This window comes from Polypterus senegalus, chromosome 4, assembly GCF_016835505.1.
Source record: "Polypterus senegalus isolate Bchr_013 chromosome 4, ASM1683550v1, whole genome shotgun sequence".
NCBI lineage: Eukaryota > Metazoa > Chordata > Cladistia > Polypteriformes > Polypteridae > Polypterus > Polypterus senegalus.
The window spans coordinates 180,210,353-180,236,668 of record NC_053157.1 but is presented as its reverse complement, the minus strand read 5'-3'; the positions used below and the strand labels follow the sequence as shown (position 1 = coordinate 180,236,668).

The following is a 26,316-nucleotide window of genomic DNA, read 5'->3' as shown; positions in this document are numbered from 1 at the left end:
GCTTTACAGCCTTAAATGAAAACACACAAATCAATATTTTTTCCAGCTTTACTTACTCAATGCAATATATAACATCCAAGTGAAAAATATCACAGCTACAGTTCAGAAGAATTTAAAAAAATAAAAAACAAGAAATGCTGAGATTAATAAAAGATCACCCCCCCCCAAAACAATATTTGTAAACTCAATTAGGTGAAAGTAACCACCATTTCCATTGCAGATCATGGTTACTGGCTTCCACCTGTGATCAACTATGATCAGAGTGATTAGTGAAGCATAAAAACAGCCGTTCCTGAAGCATTCTCTTGCTTGGTAGTGCCACTGACAGCAAACAACTAACTATTGGTGGCAAGCCATTTTTAAAAGATCTCAGGGATAGAGTTGTGAACAGACATAAGCCAGGAGATGGATACAAAAAAATCTCAAAGGCTTTATCAATCCCAAGTAGCACAGTAAAGTCCGTAATAAAGAAGTGGCAAGTGTTTGGTACTACTAGGACCCTCCCTGGATCTGGACGTCCCTCCAAACTGGATGGAAGAGCAAGGAGGAAACTGGAAAGAGAGGCTACCAAGAGGGCAGTGGCCACTTTGAAGGAGTTACAGGATTTTATGGCAAACAGTGGTCATTGTGTGCATGTGACAACAATTTCACAAGCGCTCCACAACTGTGGCTTGTTCGGAAGGGTCGCAAGGAAAAAGCCATTTCTCAAGAAAGGCCACATTAAGGCTCGTTTGAACTTTGCTAGAATGCACGTTGAAGATTCTGATGCCAAGTGGAAAAAGGTCTTATGGTCAGATGAGACCAAAATCAAACGGTACACCTGGCAGAAATCCAATGCAGCCCACAACCCACAACACAACATACCTACAGTAAAGCATGGAGGTGGCAGCATTCTTTTGTGGGGGTGTTTCTCTGCTGCAGGGCCTGGGGCTCTTGTTAGGGTAGAAGGAAAAATGGATGGGGTAAAATATCGTCAAATTCCTTTAGGTGAGTACACCCCTCACATTTTTGTAAATATTTTATTATATCTTTTCATGGGACAACACAACACTGAAGATATGACACTATGATACAATATAAAGTAGTCAGTGTACAGCTTGTATAACAGTGCACATTTGCTGTTCCCTCAAAATAACTCAACACACAGTCATTAATATGTAAACTGCTGGCAACAAAAGTGAGTACACCCCTGAGTGAAAAATGTCCACATTTCCAATATTTTGTGTGGCCACCATTATTTTCCAGCACTGCCTTAACTCTCTTGGGCATGGAGTTCACTAGAGCTTCACATGTTGCCACTGGAATCCTCTTCCACTCCTCCATGACAACATCATGTCAGTGGACAGAGATTGATAATATTAACAGAAAGGGTAGCTGGTTTACAAAAAATATGTACTCTTTATTCCTTTTCTAAGACCTGTTCAGTGCAATACAACTTTTGACAAGCACCTCTGAAAATTTTACTAAGTCTAAATGCCTCTTTGGATGGTTAAAAATATCTTGTCAAAATTATAGTTTAAGTTGTTTGCAAAATTTGTTCTGTAAAAAGGTTCTATATTTTGTCTGCAACTGTCATGCAATGTGATTCCTTTTCTTCATTAGTGTCACTCCCTTGAAAAGTATCACTTTATGGGGCCATGCAAACCTGTATTAATACTTGTGTGCACATTAAAATGTTTTTTTGTACAATGCTTATTACAGTGGAATGGGTTATTCTTAGCCAGTCTACTGCAGTAATTGCAGTGGAAAATGTGGTTAACATCCACTCATGCATGGGAAAAAAAATATTGTTGAATACCGTGAAACTGGTATAATTTTGAAAAATACCGTGATACAGAATTTTGGTCATACCACCCAGCCCTAGGTCTGGAGACATGCTTGGCCAATCCAGCACCTTTACCCTCCATTTCTTTAGCAAGGCAGTGGTCATCTTGGAGGTGTGTTTGGGGTTGTTATCATGTTGGAATACTGCCCTCCGAAGGGAGGGGATCATGCTCTGCTTCAGTATGTCACAGTACATGTTGTCATTCATGGTTCACTCAATGCACGGCAAATTTACACTGTTAGACAAGCTGTACACTGACTACATTGTATCAAAGTGTCATATCTTAAGTGTTGTCCCATGAATAGATATAACAAAATATTAACAAAAATGTGAGGGGTGTAGTCACTTTTGTGAGATACTGTATGTATGTATATTCTGTGCTAATTATAAAATTAAAAGTGCAGCCTTTGGAGATGTGCTCTGCATTTGTAAGGAAAGTTTGAACATGATTGATGTATTTGCAGGGTTTAAATTTGTCAAACCCACCATGTACTGGAGACCATTCCTGTTTCTGTGTTTAGCTTCTTGGTGTTTTTTTGCATCTTCTTACTTTTAAATCTTTTCTCTTCTGTTTAGTTGTATAGTTTTTTTGAAGATGAGAAGTATGTGTACCTGGTCCTAGAAATGTGTGAAAATGGAGAGATGACTCGGTATCTAAAAAAGCGCAAAAAGCCTTTCTCTGAGGATGAAGGTTGGTAATTGTTTTAATTTAAATTTCATGTCTTATATTATATTTGGTGGGTATGGGGCTTTACCAAGTTCTCAAATTTAAAAATGCTTATAATTGTAAATGTTCACAAATATTTTCAGATCACTTTAAAATTAAAAAATAATAATGAATGAGATGTATGTTTGCACCTTTATGGACAAAAAACCACATATCTGGCTTAGGCAGGAAGAAGTTATGAAGTTAACCATGAGAACTCTGTGCTTGTTAGTTAAATATGGCTCACTACTTTTCTTACAGTCCACTAGAATAATTATGATCCATTAAACATTAGCAGCTGTTGTGGGAGCCTACAAGTGTATCATTGCATCAGTTAAACTGACTCTTAGCAACACCCTCCCCACTGCACACATACTGCATTTTCTGATCTACCTCTTTTAGCCTTCCTTATAAGTTTAAAGTACAAAGCTCCACTTTTTTCCATAATGTATTTTACCATAGTGAAAATAAGCAGCTCTCGAATGTAAAATAAATAAATACAATGCACAGTTCAGTGATTCAGAAAAAAATAGGAAGAATGTTGGAAAGGTTGAAGTTCAGCTTTTCTAACATTATCAAATAAAGTGTCTGCCTTTTGATCTGTTTCAGAGTTGACGCTGCATTATCTGAAGTGTTTACGTTGTTTTCAGTCCTTTAGTAAAAGTGGTATTGTAGTTGGGAAAGCTAAACAATGTGAATTTACCAGAAGAATCTAACTAAAGTTTAACTTTTGTGCCAAAAAAAGCACATTCCCTCTTCTATCCTTGTAAATTTTAAATCCAATCAGTGCAACAATATGAAAAAAATATTTAATTGTCCCAAATATTTAACAGTATGCTTGCTATATTTAACAACTGGTGGATTGTGCATTTTAAGTAAGGATTTAATTTACTACTAAATTATCTGTAGTTGTACCTTTATGCTACAGTGATAATTCATCAGTAATAAAATTTAAACGAGGGGAAGTCAAAACATAATGGCAACGTACCATATAATACTGGTAACTGTGAGTGGATGAACTTAACACTTATATAACTTCTACACATAGTTTTCCTGTGGGTCGATATAGTTCTTGTATTGTCCCACTAACGTCTTCATTCCTTGGATGAAGAAGCTTTTCAGCTGTTCCCGAATCCTTTTCTGCACCACTCCTCTAACCTCAATATCAGAGGTGAACCTATGACTGTATAGTCTCTTTCTCTCGTCATGAATTTCTTGGCAATAGACTTGTCATTTGAAATTCTTCTTTAATGGTGAAGATAGATGTTTCCACTGCATGCTTTGTCTCTTGCTTTCCAGCTAAAAGTGATGGATCCATGTCTCACCTCCAATTACATTCAGCTCAAAAACACACGTATCTTCCTCATAACATTTCAGGAAATGGGGTACAACCTGCAAGCGCTGTTTCTTATGCAGATCAGTAAGGTGTTTGGGTACCTATTTTCCCCAAGCTTTACACCAAGTATAAGTACACCAAGTCACCATGGATTATGGCATGTGCTGATCCAAAACTGATTTCCAAATGTACAGCAACAACAGACAATGTAATCCATCTGCCTTTTCTGATTAAGGAATTCACCATGCCAGTGTTGGCCTGTGCACATACAATACAATACAGTTTATTTTTGTATAGCCCAAAATCACACAAGAAGTGCTGCAATGGGCTTTAACAGGCCCTGCCATTTGACAGTCCTCCAGCCTTGACTCTCTAAGAAGACAAGGAAAAATTCCCAAAAAACCCTTGTAGGGAACAAAATGGAAGGAACCTTGGGAAAGGCAGTTTCCTTTCCAGGTAGGTTGGGCATGTGGGTGTCAAAAAATGGGGTAATTACAATATAATACACACAACAAAACACAAGTAATCATACGTACTGAGTAGAATTCAACTGTAGATATTACATAATACGATTTGGATTTGGTTTGGATGATGTTGGTCAACCAGATTGAACTTTGTCATTTGCACTTGCTCTTCCCACTTTAAACCTTTCTACCTATTCATAAACGTTTTGTTGAATCACGATGTTTTCACTTTATTACTGAGCCAGCATTCTTTAGTGAATGTCCGCAGGTTTCAGTCCCTCTGCTAAAATACATCTCACTATGCCATCTTTTTCAATAATAGTGCACTCCTGCAGTGAAGTGTCCATGTTCATTTGACCTTGGCCTCAACTAGACTAATGGCAGAGCACAGTGCTGTGTGTTTGAATTACCCATAAGCCTCAGTGAACATGTTGTATTGCATCAGCTTCTATCCATTGTGGTTACCACTATTTTTAAATTGCCTTTACATTTTGATTTACCCTCATATTTGTGCAATATTTTTTTTAATGTTGTGGTTGTTCCATAAGCATCAGTTGGTAAGAATTGAAATCCATCAGATTACATTTTTTTTTTTTTAAATCCTATGTTTTGTTCCCTGTCCACCATAATGTTTATGTTCCTTGTGATAACGTCTCAAATTATATTGCCTCATTGTAGCCGAATGGGTTCTTTGTTATCCAGTTCAATTTCTTAAGTTTAAAATCCCTGCATTTACCCTGTTTCACCTGTGTCTGTTAATTATGCCATTCACAGTTTATATTAGTATGTTTATAAACTGTTTTTCTTTTGTTATAGCTCGACAGTTTATGCGTCAGATTGTGAAAGGGATGTCGTATCTGCACGATCATGGTATTTTGCATCGGGATCTTACACTTTCTAATCTGCTACTTACCCGAAGTATGAACATCAAAATTGCTGACTTTGGTCTTGCAACTCGGTTAAAGCTTCCTGATGAGAAGCATTTTACAATGTGTGGGACACCCAATTACATTTCTCCAGAAATTGCATCTTGTAATGCTCATGGCCTGGAATCAGACGTGTGGTCTTTAGGATGTATGTTTTATGCTTTTCTTGTTGGAAAACCTCCTTTCGATACAGAAACGGTGAGAAACACCCTAAATAAAGTGGTGGTTGGTGACTATAAAATGCCCCAACATGTATCAAGAGAAGCTCAGAACTTAATTTATGAGCTACTTCGCAAAAATCCTGCTGATCGTATCCCACTGTCTTCAGTATTAAGCCATCCTTTTATGACCAAACCCTCTTCCAGGATCAAAGACTCAGGAATTGTAGAATCCTCAATAGACAGTGGCATTGCCACCATTTCTACTGGATTTACTGCAACCATCGGCTCATCTTCAAATTGTACAAGTGGACGCTTTTTTCAGAAATCCAAGCAATTTGTAGCACAACCCCTACCTAACAGAATGAATTTTATACCACTGTCCAATGGTTCGCGCAATGAAGTATTACAAGATAATAGTAATGCCTTTCATCATGAACAGCAATTACAGCAGGATGATATAGTAAGAGACAGAAGTGGAAGAACTATGGAAAAATCGAATGACAGGCCTCTCTCACGTTACCTCCGTAGAGCCCACTCCTCTGACAGATGTGGCCCCCCTGGTAGCAATATGCAGGATCAAGCAAGCATTGGAATGGAGAATTGTCCCTCAGTTGGGGTTTCATCCGAGTCTGCACGTTTACAGATTTGTAGGAATCAAGACAACTTCACCCGCAGCAATTCCTATGGTGATATTCCACAAGGTTTTAAAGAAAATTCATCTTCTTGTACTGGTCAACTTGGTATACATGGAAAATCCCCTCCTGTCAAACAAAAGGCTAAGTAAGTCATTAGAGTACAGTAGATTACAGTACTTTAGAGACAAATGTAAACTTATACTAACTTCATCTGTTGTTTTGACTGTTTATGATATAACAACTGTTCTGTATTAAGATAATTTGGATTGTGTGACTAGACCAAACTGATGCATTGCAAAATATGAAAATGTGAAACTAAATAGTCTAATTCAAGAGTTAATTGTAAAAATGGTCAATAATATTCTACTTAAGCAAAATACAACCGATTGTTGTATTCCCCTGTGTACCTAAAATATTTTTAAACAGTGTCTTGCAGAAAACATTACTCATGAAAACCTCAGTTTTTTTCTTCTTGTGCAAGCATATGACAAATATTTTTGAGGTAGCATGTGACCAGTGCATTAATTTAGTATGTACACATGGAAAAAGTCAGTATCCTACTATTTGTTGTGAGCTCCATCATAAGGATATTTGCCAATTGGAAAGCATCACAGTACAAAGTAGTACAAGAAAATTTACAAAAAGAAAATGCACAAATAATATGGAAATACTGAGATGCTTAGAAGATCTTACATTAAGTCAGAATAAAAAAAATACTGTAGTTGTATATTCAGTATAAGTAAATTTATAGCAGGCACTGGTGCACAGCACAACAAAATAGCACATTAGAACAACAGGTACAAAAAAGAAAGAATTTTGATATAAAAACAAAAAAGGTGTAAGGTAAGTTTTCTTGAGTGTTATCAGTGGTGCTTTTCATACAGACCTAACTGGAAAACCACACAGTGTAAGAAATTCAATATCCTAAGAGAGTTGTATAAATTGAGATGTTTGGATAGCCTGATGGCTACCATCAAAAGATAAGTGGTGTCTTAACATAGTGTTTTGTATGGACTAAGCAGAGATGATGTGTATCCTCATGTTTTGCAGTTGACAGTTTTGTAAGTTTTCCTGATCCGAGTGTTAAGCAGCCAGTGAGGTTAAACAAGTATAGGGATGAATGCAAAATAGAATTTATTATTCAACAGTTGTTTCCATAAGTACATGTATATCTCTCTAAATTGAAAATATTTAGTCATTGTCTTTGAGAGTGTAATTAAAAAGTGAATTTAACGCAGGAAAGTCGTTTATAATGATATGCAGCAAAAGCATTTTCAAAAGTCTTTGTCACACAGTATTGGACAAAAAGTGATGATGAAACAGATTAGATGTGCAGAAATACTCAATGTTCAAGCTTTAAAGTGGTGGGAAGGGAACAAAATAATGTATTGAGATCTTGTTGTAAATATTATATTCCTGTATGAAAACCACTGAAAATTGTGTTAACACAAAGGTTTTATGTAACATAATAGTAAATGGTTTACGCAGTATGTTTTGTTTGCATATTTCTACAAATAATTGTTTTTTTTTTCCCACAGTTCAGAGTTTGTCTATCATGGAAATATAGTATCAAACGTCCAGCCACAAAGACCAGAACCCAATGCCGCTCATCATTGGTTTGCTAAAGCTCAGCCTCTTCAAGGTTTGAATTAATTTCTAACTGTTAAAGCGAGTATATCAAAGTCCAGCTTAACATTTTATTACAATGTATGTCCTTCTGCTGCTCATCGCATATTGCAAGCTTGTAATACCAATCAATACTTGGCATAATGCACTTTTTGCGGCCTGTCATTTGCACCCATGATAACAAAAGGCAAAATATGCGTTTTAGCCAAGCCACAACAAAACAGCAAAGTACAATTTTTTTTTCTTTCTCTGTAATGCATATTGTTACCGTAACACAGTTTTTGTTCAGAAGATGGTAGAAAAGAACAATTCAGGATGCTGTGTTTGTATGAGTAAAAGTAATAAATAACTTGTAGTTTCCTATTGGTAGACATTTTTTCAAAATCCTTTTTATGAGGTAGGTCTAATTTAACACGGCATCGTGATTTGTAGCCATTTTAAATGAACTTGTAACCAATCACTTTTGAATCTTAGTAATAACATTACAGAATACTGCTACATGTGCTAAGCTGCTGCAATTTATGAGACAACAAAACTAATTCCCGTGTCCCAAGCTAATAAGCCAACACGCCATTCCCCCACCAGCCCATGTGAACTCATTCCCTGGTACATGGGTTCAGCAGCTAATTATTTGTAATCCACAAACAACATCGGGTCTTTGATATTTGAAAATTGAATTGTACTTGTCCATGAAATGTTACTTTTTAGTAATTGTTGTTATTTTAATAATATCTTTCTTATACTGACGGAAAAAGAAATTTCACAACAGCAGATTTCACAAATCTGGTAAAGTGATTTTATGACGAAGCTGGATTAGAAGTGAGTTGTTAAAAAAACACATTTTAACAGTTCAGGTAACTGTAAATATTCTGCATTATTTTGTTATTAACTTGTTCATTTAGCACTTGTGTAATATTTTTTGTTGTATTGATTTTAAGCAGTATTTATTTTTCAGTTACTAGAAAGAAAATATATGTGAAACAAATTTAGTAGTTGCACCTGGTAAAGAAAATACTAAGGTAGTCTAAAATTAATAACAAATTATATTATATGCTTAAATCCCCCCAAACCAATAAAATTCCTATAATTTGGTGTTGTGCTGGGAAGATAACCCCAGCCAACTTTGACCGTGTTCTGTTTTTAATTCTTTTATTGTTTGATTCTAGATCAGTTTCACAATCCAGTGCACCTCACAAACAAGAATATCTTGAGTGAAAGCTCTGACAACGAAAAACAGCCACTTTCTGCACAAAATCAGATGTTTCTAAAAATGTGGGGTAATAAAGCAGCGAAAATGGCTAATGACTGTTTTCATGAGGAAATGCACACTGTGAGGCAAATGGACCGAAGAGCGGAAGATGTTACTACTCTATCCAAATCAGAAAATTCCTGTCAAGCTCAGATGGTAGAGCCACATTTATGTATTTCCAGAAATGTGAAGCATGAAAAAGAACATTTAAAAGCTACTATCTCTCCATTAAATGCCAAGAGACTGAAACCTGTCAGACAAAAAGTAAAGGATGCAATGGTAAGAAAAATATTGGGTACTGATTCTATTTAACTTGTGCTGCAATTTAATTCTCACTATTACACTGATGTTTTTGTGATAAGATTTTGATTTGCTTGCATTTTTAAGATCATGTTCATTAGTCAGAATATTTATTAGTATCTGTGTTTGCTTCAGGTGAGCATCCTTGATACAGGTGAAGTCTGCATGGAGTTTGTCAAAGGGCAAAGCTCACAGGAACGTGTCCGTGAAGTGATGAAGATATCTTGTGATGGAACTTTGGTGAGCTGCTGTTCTTCTTGTGTCCATTTGTTAACAATATTTACAAGTTCAGAAACATGAAGTTTGAATAATTTATTCCTTAACCTCCTTGAACATAATGTTTATTTTGCTGACATTATTTTTCAGTATAAATATGAAAAATAAACATAATACTGGCTCATGATTGATTTGCACTGCATTTTTTGTATTATGGCAGATCTCAGTTTACCATCCTAATGAGGGAAGAGGATTTCCTCTTAATGACAGGCCACCATCTCCTCCAGAAGATATCGTGTTTTACAGCTTTGATGATTTACCAGGTACCTATTTTCAAAAACGTGAACCTGTTTGGTATAAAATATGTATATATATATGTATGTATGTATGTATGTATGTATGTTGTGTGTGTGTGTGTGTGTGTGTATATATGTGTATATATATATGTATATATGTGTATATGTATGTATATATATATATATATATATATATATATATATATATATATATATATATATATATATATATATGTATATATATATATATGTATATATATATATATATATATGTATATGTGTATATATATAATATACACATGCATATACATTTGTTTACTAATGACTACATCCATTATACTGCATAAGTAAATAATTGGTTAATGCACCTGGTTTGTATTGTATATATTTTTACAGTTATAGAAAAAGACCATTTGTCTGAATTCAGCTTTACTTCATGGGTACAGTGCAGATGGTGTCCTGGTATTTTAGGACAAAAGTTAGAAGTAAAAATGTGCATTTACATGTACTACAAAAAACCGCTCCACCCAAAAATTATATTTTTTACATGTTTCTTACCTCATGTACTTTGTAGTGGTGGGCAAGAAAAAGTTTTAACCCTAATGTATAAATAGAAGCCAATAATGACCAATGTTGTACAACAACAAATAATTTTAACAATGTCCATGGAAAAAAGAAAAAAAATCGTAGTTACTTGTCGCTTAATCCACATGCCAGTTATCCAGTCTTATACACAAATTGTGAAAAACGCATGCTTTTTTTGCTGAAATATTAAGTTGTTTGGGAATTATCAGAGCACATCATAAAGGGGAAACCTAAAGCCTCATGGGAATGACTTTTTGGATTTATGACCTGCCTGTCCTCATTATTTATTGACCAAGAGTGTCTTGAATTCAAAAAGTAATGTTTGACTTTGCACTCACTTTTAACAACCTATGCATAAGACTGAGTTTATCCTGAATTGCATACCATACACTCACCACACAACTATGTACCTACCTCTTTCATGCCTCCTGCTTTCTTACTTTAAGCTACTAACTTTTTCTTTCCTGTATTTACCTTGAGGTCATCAATCTACAAATTAGCTTTCTATTTCAGTGTCACTCAGTATGACCCAAAATCCAATGGTCTCCCTTTACTTCATATACTGGAATGAGCATGCTTTTTTTTTTCATTCTTCAGGAATCGTCGTATCACACACAATCACGTTGTGCAGGCCTATCAAACACTGAATTCCAGGACCTTCCGCGGCCTTCAATATTTCTGAAACATTACTCCAGTTGGGCCTGCTACTTCATTTACCTTCAACTTTATCAGCACTTCTGAGACCCATTCTTTTGTAAACTTGCACTTAATTTCTTCTGTGTATCTTGTTTCCCATTATTATCAGTTGTGGTGTTTGCATCAGTTTTCTTAAGGCAGTTCACATCTACCAAATCCTGTTTTTCCATTGATTTCTGATTGAAAACACCAAACACATTTTCCTTTTCTTACTTGCTCTCTAGACCACTTACAAACTCCTGTCTCTTGCCCTCTTGCACCCTTTTCTGCTCTTCTGGTATTGTGCTTTGCTTCTTTATAGATCACCGTCACCAACTCTGGTGTGTGTAATAAACCAGTTAAGATGTACTGAAAGAAACTCATCTTGAGGTATGGATTTAAAAAAAAAAAAGTTTTGGCAGTATGTTAAAAAACTTATGAACACTTTAAAATTAAAAACCTATAAATCTGTTCATGTAAAGGAAATGGTACATGTGATTTTCGGTCAGTGTATTAGTGCCTTAAAGTTAATGGCTTTGTGTGTAGACTTGTAAGTGAACTGCTTGTTATGAGTGAGCCTACACATTTAAAAATATTGCCCAGAGAGATGTGAGGTTCATTCTTTTTGTTGAGTTGATACAAACAGCAAGGGTGGATGGGAGAAAGCAGTGTCTTGTGCTATGTTTGCTTGCTAGTGATTACAGCATGAGATAGAAGAAAAAATATTTTGACAGATAAGAGACACACCTTTGTGAACAACTACTTAGCACTATATTTGTTTAAAATGTTTTCAACCTGCAAAGTATATACAAATACACCAGCATCTACCAAAACTGTCAGAAATTTTAATTACTCCATAATATGGGCTTTTGACCACACTGCCTACTTCTGTCTTCTTCTACATTTTGTTTTCTGACACTCCTTATAGCACCTGTTCTTCTATTTCTGTCTCTAACTCATAATTCCACAACCTTGTTTTTTTGTGTATTGTTGGCCCATTTGTCCAACTGCAGATTTATTGTGTTATTTTTTTTGAGATTCTTTGTTGTTTCCCAGTTACCATTTATGCCTGAAATGCTCCTGAGACCTAGTTTGCTCTTGCTGCTAGTATTTCAGCAAATGTTCTACTCACACTCTCCTCCTTCACCTCCTTCAATACAATCAATAGATATTGCTGGGATAACTTTCACATTTCCTATAATACCCCAATCTTAAACAAATAGTCTTTTTCACTTCTTACACCATCAGATTCATATGCTTAAAATTTGTTTTCTTCTTAAACATGGAATTACACGTAATTATTTCCAAGGCATAACCAAAATCTTGAATTTTTTAATCCTCACCATTCCTTGTACAAAAGATAAAAACTTCGCAAGGGCTTGTAACTATCAGATAGATACTTTATTAATCCCAAAGGGAAATTCACATACTCCAGCAGCAGCATACTGATAAAAAACAATATTAAATTAAAGAGTGATAAAGATGCATGTATAACAGACAATAACTTTGTATGATGTTAACGTTTACCTCCAAACCCAAGGGTGGAATTGAAGAGTCGCATAGTGTGGAGGAGGAACGATCTCCTCAGCCTGTCAGTGGAGCAGGACGGTGACAGCAGTCTGTCGTTGAAGCTGCTCCACTGTCTGGAGATGATACTGTTCAGTGGATTCTCCATGATTTACAGGAGCCTGCTCAGCGCCTGTCGCTCTGCCACGGATGTCAGCACTGGTTCCAAAAAGTCCACTGGTCCTCTGCCAGAAAAACTTGTACCTACCACTGTTTTTTCACAACTTTTATCTTTCTATCTTTTCTCCTGCATGCAGCACAAATGTACTCCTCTTCTGTTTTTCACCAAGCTTTTCCATCATGCTCCCAGTATTCCTTGTCTTATTCCTTATACTCCTTCATATCCCTTGCTTACTGTCTCTCCTTCATTTCTTTTGCAACCAAAGCAGCCTCCTCACAGCGTATCAGGTCTAATCAGTCCCCCCAACCCCATTGATGGTTCTGCGAAGTTCAAAAGCTTACTGTCTGACATAGGCACGGGGTTAGGGCAAGTGCCAGTGGAGTACTTGTAGGCTGATGAAACATCTCATTTTAAAAGATAAAGCTTAGGAAGAAGTTCTAACTTCTAAAAAACAGATGTATTTAATCAAGACAACGGGGAACTGACAGTGACAGAATATATATGTTTCCTTTTGGAACAATCGTCTTTTTTCCTGCTGCCGATTTGCTGAGTTAGATGTATTCTTTGTTCTGAAACCTTTTCATTTAAGAAACAGTAAAATGGCTAATTTTCTTGTGACTCTTCATTAAAAGACTACAATAGTATTGCATTGCTGATTCTGATTTAATGGAACAATGGGTGTATTCATTTACAGAAATTAATAGTACCACTTTATCTTTCTTGCAGCAAAATGTACAAGTATCAAATCGACCATAGTGAAGCAGATTGCTGTTAATCAAATCAAAAAAGAACCAAGAGCAAGAAACAACAAAAAAAAGTGCTAATTATAGTCAAACCGATTAAAGTTATCAAGAGTCAAGGGAATACATTATCCAACGCAAAAATATTGTATTCCCCCAAACACCAATTTTTATATTATAAAGGATAGAATTACAAGTCCAAAATAATCAGTAGAGAAGATGAACAAATATATCTATTTATTTATAAAATAATATAGAATGCTAATTCATACTAATTAAATATCGTCAGGATGTCACACAGTGAATGAAAAGGTGTTCAAAAATATGCATATACTACAAATTAATTACATAAAACTCAAAACAAGGGAATGAATATCATATTAAAGAAGCCAATCCTTATTATAACAAGACAAAAGATAATTTAGTGTAAGCTAAAAATTAAAAAAGCAGGTGTGACAGACAGTAAAACAGCTTATTGTTAGCATGAAGTCGCTATATATGCTAATCTTTCACACAGTAGTGTCCACAAGGTGTAGGAGAAAATGGGGAAGAGAACATCCAGGATGTACAACACACAAAGTTCGGGGGAAGCCTCCTTTCTTAGGCTTTAAAGTGGGTTGAAAAATGTTTGTTTTTCTGTCCTTTCTGGACAGTCTGTTTTGAGAGTGTCATGTAAATGTAAAATATCAAGCAGACGATGCATATAAAAGTAAAACCTAATTATCCTAGTATAGACATCAAGATTCTTGGAAGTTGTCTGTAACAATTACCCTCATATTAGCATATTAGTCTGATAACCTAAGAAAGTATATTGTAACCATAGGAGGTTCTCGTATGTACAGGTGCTTACCACAAAAGGCTAGAAAACATCCCAATACCATTCATAGTTCAGGTGAGTAGAATACTAGAATGCGTTAGCACTAAAAATAATTGAACAGAAATCTTGTATAATAATCATAGAAGCCAAAAGAGAAAATAATTGGATGAAACAGTTTTTACCCACACAGTGTACCAACCAGCATCCACTACCTTAAAATGGAAATATGTGCAAGAACAAAGGTAAAAGTTAGTACAGTTAGGGTTTTTATAGATAGCAGATCCAAATCCCTCAGAGTTTTATCTAATTAATGTTATCTTGGATAAAGGCATCAGCCAAATAATAAATAAGAATATTACAAAAATTTCTGGAGCTGCTTACTGTAAAGTATGCTATACAAAATTGCCAAGGACTAAACATTCCTGCTTTTCCTAGTGACTTAACTTTTTCTGATGGTCATTATAAAACACAATTTTAGAAGAAAGTGTATTGTTTAGAATTGAAATGAGTTATCAGTACAAATGATATGAAATTTGAGTATATATTATTATTATTTCATCAGTTGTATATAGTCCCCCTTTAAATTACAGAGATGTGAATGTACAGTAATCCGTCGCTATATCGCGCTTCGACTTTCGCGGCTTCACTCTATCACGGATTTTAAATGTAAGCATATCTAAATATATATCACGGATTTTTCGCTGATTCGCGGATTTCTGCGGACAATGGGTCTTTTAATTTATGGTACATGCTTCCTCAGTTTGTTTGCCCAGTTGATTTCATACAAGGGACGCTATTGGCGGATGGCTTAGAAGCTACCCAATCAGAGCATGTATTACATATTAACTAAAACTCCTCAATCAATCAATCAATCAATCAACATTTATTTATATAGCACATATTCATACAAAAAAAAATGTAGCTCAAAGTGCTTTACAAAATGAATAGAGTAATAGAAGACACAATAAAAGATAAACATAAGTCAACATTAATTAACATAGAATAAGAGTAAGGTCCGATGGCCAGGGTGGACAGAAAAACAAAAAACTCCAAAGCTGGAGAAAAAATAAAATCTGTAGGGTTCCAGACCAAGAGACCGCCCAGTCCCCTCTGGGCATTCTACCTAACATAAATCATCATATTTTCATGGAAGGACCTGATGATGATGGTCACGTAGACTTCTGGCTTTCAGTCCATCATTGTTGGAGCATCATGATGCTTTGAGTAGGTGGTGGTGGCGCAGGCCGCCACCACAAAGAAACCGGAAAAAGAAACAGAAGAGAGAGTAGGGGTCAGTACGGATTTTAGAGCCACCATGAATAGTTATTATGAAGAATTGAACATACAGAGTATCAGGATTAAGTTAAAGTGAAGTTATAAAAAGGCCATGTTAAAGTAATGTGTTTTCAGCAGTGTTTTAAAGTGCTCTACTGTATTTGCCTGGCGAATTCCTATTGGCAGGCTATTCCAGATTTTAGGTGCATAGCAGCAGAAGGCCGCCTCACCACTTCTTTTAAGTTTAGCTTTTGGAATTATAAGGAGACACTCATTTGAAGATCTAAGGTTACGATTTGGAATATAACGTGTCAGGCATTCCGATATATAAGATGGAGCGAGATTATTTAAGGCTTTATAAACCATAAGCAGTATTTTAAAGTCAATCCTGAATGACACAGGCAACCAGTGTAGTGACATCAAAACTGGAGAAATGTGTTCGGATTTTCTTTTCCCAGTTAGGATTCTAGCAGCTGCATTCTGCACTCGTTGCAAATGATTTATGTCTTTTTTGGGTAGTCCTGAGAGGAGTGCGTTACAGTAATCTAGTCTACTGAAAACAAAAGCGTGAATTAATTTCTCAGCATCTTTCAATGATATAAGAGGTCTAACTTTAGCTATGTTTCTTAAATGAAAAATGCTGTCCTAGTGGTCTGATGAATATGCGATTTAAAATTCAGATTACAGTCAACGGTTACCCCTAAATTTTTTACTTCCGTCTTAACTTTTAATCCTAGTGCATTAAGTTTATTTCTGATAACCTCGCTGAATCCATTATTGCCAATTACCAAAATTTCAGTTTTCTCTTTATTTAGTTTGAGAAAATTACTATTCATCCATTCAGAAATACCAGTAAGACATTGTGTTAGTGTATCGAAAGAGTCGGAGTCATCAGGTGCTATAGATAAGTACAGCTGTGTGTCATCAGCATAGCTGTGGTAGCTCACGTTGTAACCTGAGATAATCTGACCTAACGGAAGCATGTAGATTGAGAAAACAGCGGACCCAGGATAGAGCCTTGTGGAACACCATATCGGATATCATGTGTCTTTGAGATTTGATTACCACAACTCACAAAGAATTTTCTCCCTGCCAGGTAGGATTCAAACCAATTTAAGACACTGCCAGAGAGGCCCACCCATTGACTAAGGCGATTTCTAAGAATATTATGATCAATGGTGTCAAATGCAGCACTCAGATCTAAGAGGATGAGAACAGATAAATGGCCTCTGTCTGCATTTACCCAAGTCATTTACTACTTTAACAAGTGCAGTTTCTGTACTGTGATTTGTTCTGAAGCCTGACTGAAAAGTATCAAGAATAGCATGTTTATTTAGGTGGTCATTTAACTGCATAATGACTGCCTTCTCTAAATTTTACTTAAGAAGGGCAGGTTAGAAATGGGTCTAAAATTTTCAAAGGCAGAGGGGTCAAGATTATGTTTCTTAAGAAGGGGTTTAACTACAGCAGTCTTAAGACAGTCTGGAAAGACCCCGTATCTAATGACAATTTACTATGTCCAGAATATTGTCAATTAGAACGCCTGATATTTCTTTGAAAAACCTGGTTGGTATTGGGTCAAGGACGCAGGTGGAGGGTTTCAGTTGAGAGATTATACTATGTAATTCAGGTAAATCTATCCTGGTGAAAGCATTTAATTTGTTTATAACGGAGTACGGGGCTTTGGAGGTTCTGCAGTGTTGGGGAGATATACTATGTTATCTCTAATATCATTAATTTTTTGAGTGAAAAATACAGCAATGTTCTCACAGGTTTCACTGGAAGTATTCTGGGGCATTCCTTTGTGTTCCTGGGTTTAACAGACGGTCAATTGTTGAAAATAAGACTCTGGGATTACTAGCATTGTTATTTATAATATTAGAGAAATAGCAGCCTCTCAAGACGGACAGTGTTATTGTATTCTGTTATTTTAACTTTTAATATTTCATAGTGGATAGTTAGTTTAGTTTTCCTCCATTTACGCTCAGCTCTACGACATGTTCTTTTTAAATCAGACACTCTTTGGGTCTTCCATGGAATAACAGTACTAGAGGATTTTTTAACTGTCTTTTCAGGTGCAACTATGTCAACAGCAGTTCTTACTTTAGAGTTAAAGTTTTCCACTTTACTATTTACATTATCCTCGCTATTATAGCTGGCATTATAAACGGACTGATTGCTTAGAATAGTTGTAAGCTTTAAAGCTGCTGATGAGTCAAAGAAGCGTTTTTTAACAAAATGCTTCTCATGAGCGTTTTCTATCTTTATTTCTATATTAAATAGTAGAAGGAAATGGTCTGATAGACCGATATCAGTGACCTGCTTTATATCAACTTTAAGTCCTTTAGTAATCACTAAGTCTAACGTATGACCTGCTTTATGTGTAGGCTGATTTACGAGCTGCCTCAAATCAAAAGAGTCCAGGAGGTTCATGAATTCCTTTACCTTTTGGTCACACTGATTGTCGACATGAAAGTTAAAGTCGCCAACTATTAAGAGTGCATCATAGTTTGTAACTAAAATTGACATTAAGTCAGAGAATTCCTCAAGGAAAGACGCGTTATATTTAGGAGGTCTATACACGGATAATACGAGAACGTGAGAATCTCCATGAATAACAACGGCGAGATACTCAAAGGACTTAAATTTACCAAAACTAACATCTTTACATTTTAATCGGCTCGAGTAAATGTTTGCCAAACCGCCCCTTTTCCCTGGCGGTCGCACGAGTAAAACTGTAATCCGGGCGCAGATTCGATTAAAACTGCCGCCCCATTGGAATTAAGCCATGTTTCATTTAGCGCAATAAAATCAATGTTTCTATCACTAATAAGATCGTTTATAAAAATGTCTTGTTAGTTAAAGCTCTAACATTTAATAGTGCCATATTTAATGTTTCTGAAGGGCAGAGCTGAATTTTATGCGTGTTATCGGTAATCGGAACAAAAATTAAGTTATTTTTGTTAACGCCGCTCTGTGTGTACTTTTTATGTAATGATATTCAATGTGCTTCCCGCGCGGTGCTTGATTGTTTGCTTCTCTCTGTCTCTCTCACTCTCTCTGCCTGACGGAGGGGGTGTGAGCAGAGGGGCTGTTTGCACAGACGCTGTTTGCCTAGAAGATACGGACGCTCCTCTACAAAATGCCGCTTTCGCGATGCTTCTGCATACTTAAAAGCACGTATTGATTTTTTGATTGTTTGCTTTTATCTCGCTCTCTCTCTGACATTCTCTGCTCCTGACGGCACTCCTTTTGAAGAGGAAGATATGTTTGCATTCTTTTAATTGTGAGAAAGAACGGTCATCTCTGTCTTGTCATGGAGCACAGTTTAAACTTTTGACTAAAGGGTGTTATTTCATGTCTAGAGGGCTCTAATAATGTTAACAGTGTGGGAGAGTTTATAAGGGCTTAAAATATATAAAAATAACCATACAAACATATGGTTTCTACTTCGCGGATTTTCTGGAACGCAACCCCCGCGATCGAGGAGGGATTACTGTATATGCAAAGCAGTCCTTAAAATGGATATGCATAAGTGCCAACACCCTAGGTTATTGTATTAATGCGTGGAGCATGAAGCAGTAGATTCAAGCATTGGAACACGATTTCTGTGGCTTCCCCATTAGAAATTTAAGTGGTACAATCTAAGACCCGATGCCAGGGTATTGGGAGATTTAAGTGCTGTGATTGAACAGCAGGTTGTTGGGGATGAGCCCTCCTTGTAGTTTTCAGCACTGTGATCGAGGACTGGATGCTGACAGAGTGGAAAGCATTACGCAAAAAGCAACACCATTGAGCTTTGAATCTTCCTTGAGCTTTACCATTTCATAACATAATTAAGTCTCTCACTCTCTTCTTTTTTTCCCCCTCTTTTGAACACCACCCTGTCTTCAGTTGTAAATCTTCCCTATTGGTTAGTGGTGCTTCTGTTGTGTCTTTCATTTGCATAAAGCCCCGTCTTTGCAGCATGCACATTAGTATAATATTAATGAATGCTGATAAAACATTTATTGCCATTTAAAAAAAAAAGTGTTGGCAAATTCTCTCTTTCTATAATGTCACTAAATTTCAATCAAATCAGTAAAAGCATTTTTGGTAGATTTAGAGGTATGCCACTTTTCTGTTGTGCTTTGGTTGGGTGAGTCGATCAACTTTGTGTTTTATTTTTCTTTTATTTAAGCTATTAAGCATCTAATATTCAACATATTTTTTCTTTTACAGAGAAATACTGGAAGAAATACCAGTATGCTTCTAGGATTGTGCAGCTGTTGAAAACAAAAACTCCAAAAGTTACACTCTATACAAAGCATGCTAAGTTTATTCTGATGGAAAACTCTCCAGATGCAAATTTAGAAGCATTTTTTTACAATGGTAAGAATCTATCTAATAGATATCTGGTATATAAAACATTTAGTTGGTGAACAAAGCTTAGATCTTACTTTATCTTGCAGGTACAAAGACGCTTAAGACAACAGAATTCCTGAAGATTATAGAAAAGAACGGGCACTCTTACATGTTTAAAAAAGATAGGGAAATAAAGGATCTGAGTGGTGAACTCAGAACATATGTGGAGCTTTCTGATACAGTGAGTTAAAAGATGATTTAAACTCATCACAGCATCTCTGATTTTTATAATGATTTCTATAATATTAAAAGACTGTTTTTGTTTTCTTTTAAGGGTCACAGAATGTGTTTGGCATTAGAAGCTTCAGTAATGGCAGAAGAGAGTAGAAGTGAAAAGAATGTGGACTTCTTTCCAGTTGTTGTTGGAAGGTAAGAAAGGCAAAGGTTGATGTCGTTCAAAGCTAGCTCTTGCCTAGCATCTATTATTTCCATCTTACCGTGATCAATAGAAAATCGATGAAAAGCTGGACATAATAGTTTTTCACAATTTTTTTAAGGTTATTTAAATTTAAGTGATGCATTGCTGTTCCTTTTTAGATCGTTTGAAGGTAAAAGGTTTGAAAATATCTGGAAAAATCAACACATCAAAGCCTGTATGATAGGGTGTGTTTTTGCTCATTATGCATTCCCACACAGCAGGCTGTAGCCTTTGCAAATATGGTAAACTTATTAAACTCCACAAAACCAATGGCATAGCATGAATAGTGACTATAAAAGTGTTTTCGATGCATAAGGAAATTAAAGAAATAAAAGCAATTTACCTTCTGTGTGACATAGTCATGTCAGTCTTTGAATGTTTTGTAGACTTTGTTGATATTTTATGGTCCTAATGTCCTATTGTCATAATTAAGGATTGTAAGTTCTCATTTTAAACTACTGGTCCTGTTAATTCCAAAATAAAGCTCCAGTGCAGGCAAGGCATTTTTTATAATAAGACCCAGGACTTTGGAATACAATTTCACATGGCAAATGCATGTGCACCATGTTTAAGAACTTTGACTTAAATGATTAATGTGGTATTTTTCAGTATGTACTATGGGTGTTGGGTTTATTGCAATTTTAGGTCTTTTAGCAAACTTTTGTTTTTAATGTGATCTAGTTAAATTTTTTACTGTTGACAATTAAAATTGTCATCTGCCCAGAGGCTGTGTAGATCCCAAAAAAGGCAATCGTAAAATTGTGTTTTAAAAAAAAAGAGTGAGAAAATTATTTCACACTACCATTTATTTTGAGCTTGACATAAGCATAGTAGTATCAAAACAATAATAAAAAACTGAAAATTCAAGTGAAATAAGCATGAATTTTATTTATCAAATATCTTTGTATATATTATGATTTTAGCTTTTAGTTAGCTGAAGGATACAATTAACCACAATAGGTATGCAGCTTTGGGTGCTAGAGCTATAGCTTAACTTTTTATGTAACTGGGCAATGGATGTTTGATTAAAATCAGTATCTATAAATAAATTGGTTGCCTTCAGTATCTCGGCATTTAGTAGTATCAGTTCTTGGACAGAAGGATAGTGAGAATGTAGACAAAAAGTCAAGAACAACTTCCAAAGAGAATCCAGCTGAACTCCAAGGTCAAGGTTCATCAGCGTCTGATTATAACATCTGTCACTTTTTGAGTGACACGTGAGTTCAGTGGAAGAAGACCCAGGAGGACTCAACTGTTAAAGAAAAATATAAAAAAACCAGAATGGAATTTGCTAGAATGCATATGGACAAGTCGCATTCTAAGAGAATTTTTTTTGGACAGATGAGACAAAACTGGAGCGTTTTAAAAAGTCGCTTCAGCTCTCTGTCGACAGGTAAAGAAAAGAAGCTTTCAAAGAAAAACACCATACCTACTATGAAAAATGGATGAGTCTTGGTAATGTTTTAGGGCTGTTTTGCTGTGTTTGGCAAGGGGTGACTTGAGTCTGTAGGGAAAAGATTCAAGACTATCAACATTCTGAAGTGAGATGTACTGCTCAGTGTCAGAAAGCTCTGTCTCAGTTGCAGGTCATGGATCCTCCAACAGGATAATGACCCAAAACACACAGCTAAAAGCACCTAAGAATGGCTAAGAACAAAACATTGGACTATGAGCCCTGATTTGAATCCTTTTGAACATCTATGGAAAGAACTGAAACATGCAGTCTGGAGAAGGCATCCTACAAACCTGACACAGCTGGAGCACTTTACTCAGGAAGAGTGGGCCATACTACTTGTTGACAAGTGCAGAAGTCTCACTGAGAGCTCCAGGAATCGTTTGTCAGCAGTGATTGCCATCTCTAAAGGTTGTGCAACACAATATTAGGTTATGGGTCCTATTTCATTTGTTATATTATCTGAGATATTCTGTTGAATCAAAACTCTAAAGCAAAGCCTGATTTTGGTTAAACACAGAATGATCCATAATCCGTGCCAATTTTTTTTGTCAGTTTTATGCTATTTCAGAGGCAATTGCGGGTTCTTTTTTTGTAGGGCGGCAACAACATTTTTTTACCAATTATCCAATTTTACCTTGTGGTGGTGGCCAAGAAAAATTTTTAATCTCTTGTTTTCATTCAGAAAAGATATAACAATGTTTCTACTAGAATAGGTGTCTATGGTGACATTCACTGCGCAGCAGCAAACAATATCAAAAATATCCATGAAAACATTCTACTTTACTAATGTTGCATAATCCACATACCAAGTCATCCAGATGTATACCCACAGCATCCGTAAAACGTGTCTTTTACTCTTAAAAATGAAACATACTTAAACGTGAATGAGCATTTGAAATTTAGACCTGCTTCCTATCATTTCAACTGTACAAATGGTACCTGCGCAACATTTTCATAAGCACTTCATGCTGTGCAGATGCACCAAGAGTAAAAAGAAATTTAAAAATATTAATGTAATGAAGTGTGAAGCCAGTGCTTGTTGTTCATAAGGATTTAAGCTGTTGTGAGTATACCTGTAGATCAAAGTGCAGGGTAGTGGGACAGGAAAAAGAGTGAAGGGGTCTATCTTTAAGTTTTACTACTGAAGATGATAAGCTAAACCATTCTAATTTTACAAAAAAGCTGATTGTGGATATGAAATGCAAAAACAAATCGGTAAAATGCCACAGCTTTGTGCAGTGCGTCTGGTGTAACTCTATGCCGAAATTAGTGCGGGTAATACAAACAACCATTCTTTTAAAATTTTATGTCAGCTTTTGCTTTCAATTAAGAGTTTTTTCAAATGAATCTGAAAAATATTTGAATAGAGATGTTCAATCCAATAGCCCTAGCCCAAATGTTTGCTTGCATTTAAGTATATTACTTTTTCATTCACAATTATAATTAATTAAATAAACCACTTCCAGAGAAAATATTTTAGTAAAAACGCATGTTTGGGACATTGCAAGCACACAACTGTGATGACTTGACGTGTGGATGTGCAATCAGCATGAGATTTTTTTTTTTTCTTTTTTTTTTTCCATGGATGTCTTTGATATTTGTTTACTTTTGTCCAGCACTGGTTACTATGAATGTGTATTCTTTCCAAACCTTTGTTTTCTCTGTTTTATATTGAAACATGACAATGAAAGTTGTTCTTGGCTGTCAATGCAAATTGCATGGGGTAAGTAATGTATAAAAAACAAATATAATTAATAGGTGGAATATTCCTTTAATAGGCTCTGGCCACCCCTCCATTACCTACCCCACAACACTGAATTAACGTTGCTAAACATAGAAGAGTTTATGGACTTTGCAATGTATTTTCATTTTTGCACTGTTTGTACAACATAGTTATTTTTATATATGTCTCTCAGGCGACCATCAGTTATTCCTCCGTTAAGCAGTGCTTTACCAACAGCACAGGAAATGAAAAGCTCAGGAAGACCTCCATCGTCTGTACATGATAATGTTTTGGGCAGCAGCATGTCCTCTACCCAACATCCCCATAACAATCCTTCGGTAAATAATTTTCTTAACACATGCGTTTAATGCAGTCTGATAATTTCTAATTTCTCATCCTGATGTTTCTAATTTTTCATTGTCTTTTTTAGATTATTTCCTATGAGAGTTCAGTATTTACCACAGCTCACACTGCTAAAAGCCTTTCTCCTTGTACAAAGCTGGACATGACTCAAGATACAAGCAAAGTGCTGAGGACCGTATTCTTTTCAAATATTGGTTGGGCTTCCCAGGTAATCTGTTTTATTTATTTTTTTAAACAAAACAAGCTACGTATAATATAAATATAAAATGTATACACATTTTTTGCTCACTTTTTAATCATGCCATGGCCTCTTTCAAGCTCAATTTTTTATTAAACTTGTACCCTCACAGAATAATAAATCACTTGTGCCCGTAGAATCTTTTGTTTCATGTTTTTATGTTTCTAGGATGGCTGGTTCTGATCGGGATACATTTCAAATTAAGTTAATATTTAATATAAAGTATAAAAAATGTTTAAGTTTCAAGTGTCAATATATGTAATTTCTTTCTTATAAGCAAGGTAATGAAAAACTGAATAACAATGTCATTACAAGGCAAACCCTTTCATTAGCAAATATTTCAGTTATCACAATCACCACCACTTGCACATTTCTCTGTCGTTTCACAAAAAAGGAGCCAACTGTCTGGCAACAAAGCTGAAATATTCTGGTGTGTTTACCCAGGATTACTACATGACCTCTTCTTTACATAAGCAAAATAAAATACTTTGACATTTTTGAATTGTAATTATATAATAACATTTTTTAAAAGTTGTAAAGTCAACTACTTTTATTAAACAATGTGTTTTTAGTATTTTTAGATGAATATTTTGGTTCATAAGATACTTTAGTTAGTTTAGTTTAAAGACAGTTCAGTATTGCAGTGTCTCAGTTTCCAAATTTTTATGTATTTAATTTATTTAAATAACAAAGTGGTCTTTGTGCTTTTATGATAATAGGCATTTTGTCATGCTATGTATTGTATAGTATAAAGTCAAATTTATCTTTTTATGTCAGAATTTTTTTAGCTGGTGTAATCAAAGACACACATTTTCTGTATATTAAATGCAATGTTTCAATATTTTAAACTGTTTAGGCAGTTGTACATTTGTTAAATTATTAAAAGCTCAACATTTCAGCCATAAAATAATTAAATATTTGAAAACAAACATTAACATAAAAATAAGTGTAACAGTTTCTAGAACAAAGACCAAACTGTTGAATGAACTGGTTTCCAATTTACTTAAAATAAGCATTTTGTTTGTTGCACTGATCAGCAAAACCTGGTCTTGTTTAAGATCTTGAAATGTAATTGTTTGACGTTATGAATAATGCGATTGGTAAACTAAATACAGAAAGAAAAAAAAAACATTGAAACAATATTAAATACCTGTAATAGTTTTTCTAATATTAAAAGTTTTGTATATATGTAAAATTAAGCACCATTTTAACATGATTATGATTAACATTTTTAACAAGATTATGAAAACTAGTAAACCACAACCTTTGTGTTTAATCAAATACTATTTTCAAAAATAGTACATGGTTGATCTTGAATGGTGTCTTTCCAGTTGTTGTATGAGCTTTGATATTTGCCCTTGGATCTTGCCTACCATTGAGCTAGTGTAGTGTCGGCGGTTATCGATGGTTTAATGTATTTGGAATTATTTGTTATATTTTCTTCAGTGGATTAAATAAATGGACTCTAGTATAGATTTTAAGTTCAGGTAAGACCAAAAAACCATAAATATCAGAGGATGACATCAGTCTTGGAAATCAGTGCCTAGCAAAAGAAAATTTGATGCTAGAACTTGGAAGAATGAAGTACACCGTGTTCAAAATTGCTTTAGTGGTGGGGTTTTTTTTTTGCTTCATTACAGTGAGCTTCTGAATCTAAGTCATGATAAATTCTCCACATTCGCTAAAAGACTTTTGATTTTTTTTGTTTGTTTTTAAGAAAATTTATGAGCAGCATGGTTGCCCAGTTCCCATTTTTAAATTGATAGTAGTTTCGTTTCTTGCCTTTTACCAGTGCTGAAGAATAAAGGGCAATATCTTTACAATAAGCAAAGATGCATATATTGCACAATGCCCATAACACTTTTCACTTACATTGACTTGACTTACTTTATGTTAACATCTTCCCCTACAAGTGTTACATGCATTGCATGGTAAGCACTGTAAAGCTCTTTGATCATGAGTACATAACTGTATACACTAGGCTTTAAAAACAATCTGCCTGCTACAACAGTTTCACATTAAATATATATATAATTTTTTTTTTTTTTTGATTGTGTCATGTAGACCTCATTTGCATTTGCTTTGGCTAAAAGCAAGGGACTTGTACTTCAAATGTACCCAATCCCCTTGTTTTAATGACAGGTAATGATAGTTATGGATACAAAATTACTTTTTAGTTGGTATTGTCATCTTTA

At 35.2% G+C, this 26,316-nt stretch overlaps 1 protein-coding gene across 2 annotated transcripts in view; it reads left to right on the top strand.

Annotated features, from left to right (window-relative positions):
- plk4 (polo-like kinase 4 (Drosophila)) overlaps positions 1-26,316 on the top strand; it is a 38,534-nt gene that overhangs the window by 6,212 nt on the left and 6,006 nt on the right. For both annotated transcript variants that reach the window (XM_039751713.1, XM_039751712.1), the window contains exons 4-14: positions 2,402-2,516; positions 5,148-6,198; positions 7,592-7,695; positions 8,846-9,207; positions 9,364-9,468; positions 9,665-9,767; positions 19,741-19,890; positions 19,971-20,104; positions 20,198-20,292; positions 23,714-23,858; positions 23,951-24,091. In XM_039751713.1, the coding sequence (XP_039607647.1) occupies positions 2,402-2,516; positions 5,148-6,198; positions 7,592-7,695; positions 8,846-9,207; positions 9,364-9,468; positions 9,665-9,767; positions 19,741-19,890; positions 19,971-20,104; positions 20,198-20,292; positions 23,714-23,858; positions 23,951-24,091 (2,505 nt within the window). The remainder of the gene's footprint in view (positions 1-2,401; positions 2,517-5,147; positions 6,199-7,591; positions 7,696-8,845; positions 9,208-9,363; positions 9,469-9,664; positions 9,768-19,740; positions 19,891-19,970; positions 20,105-20,197; positions 20,293-23,713; positions 23,859-23,950; positions 24,092-26,316) is intronic.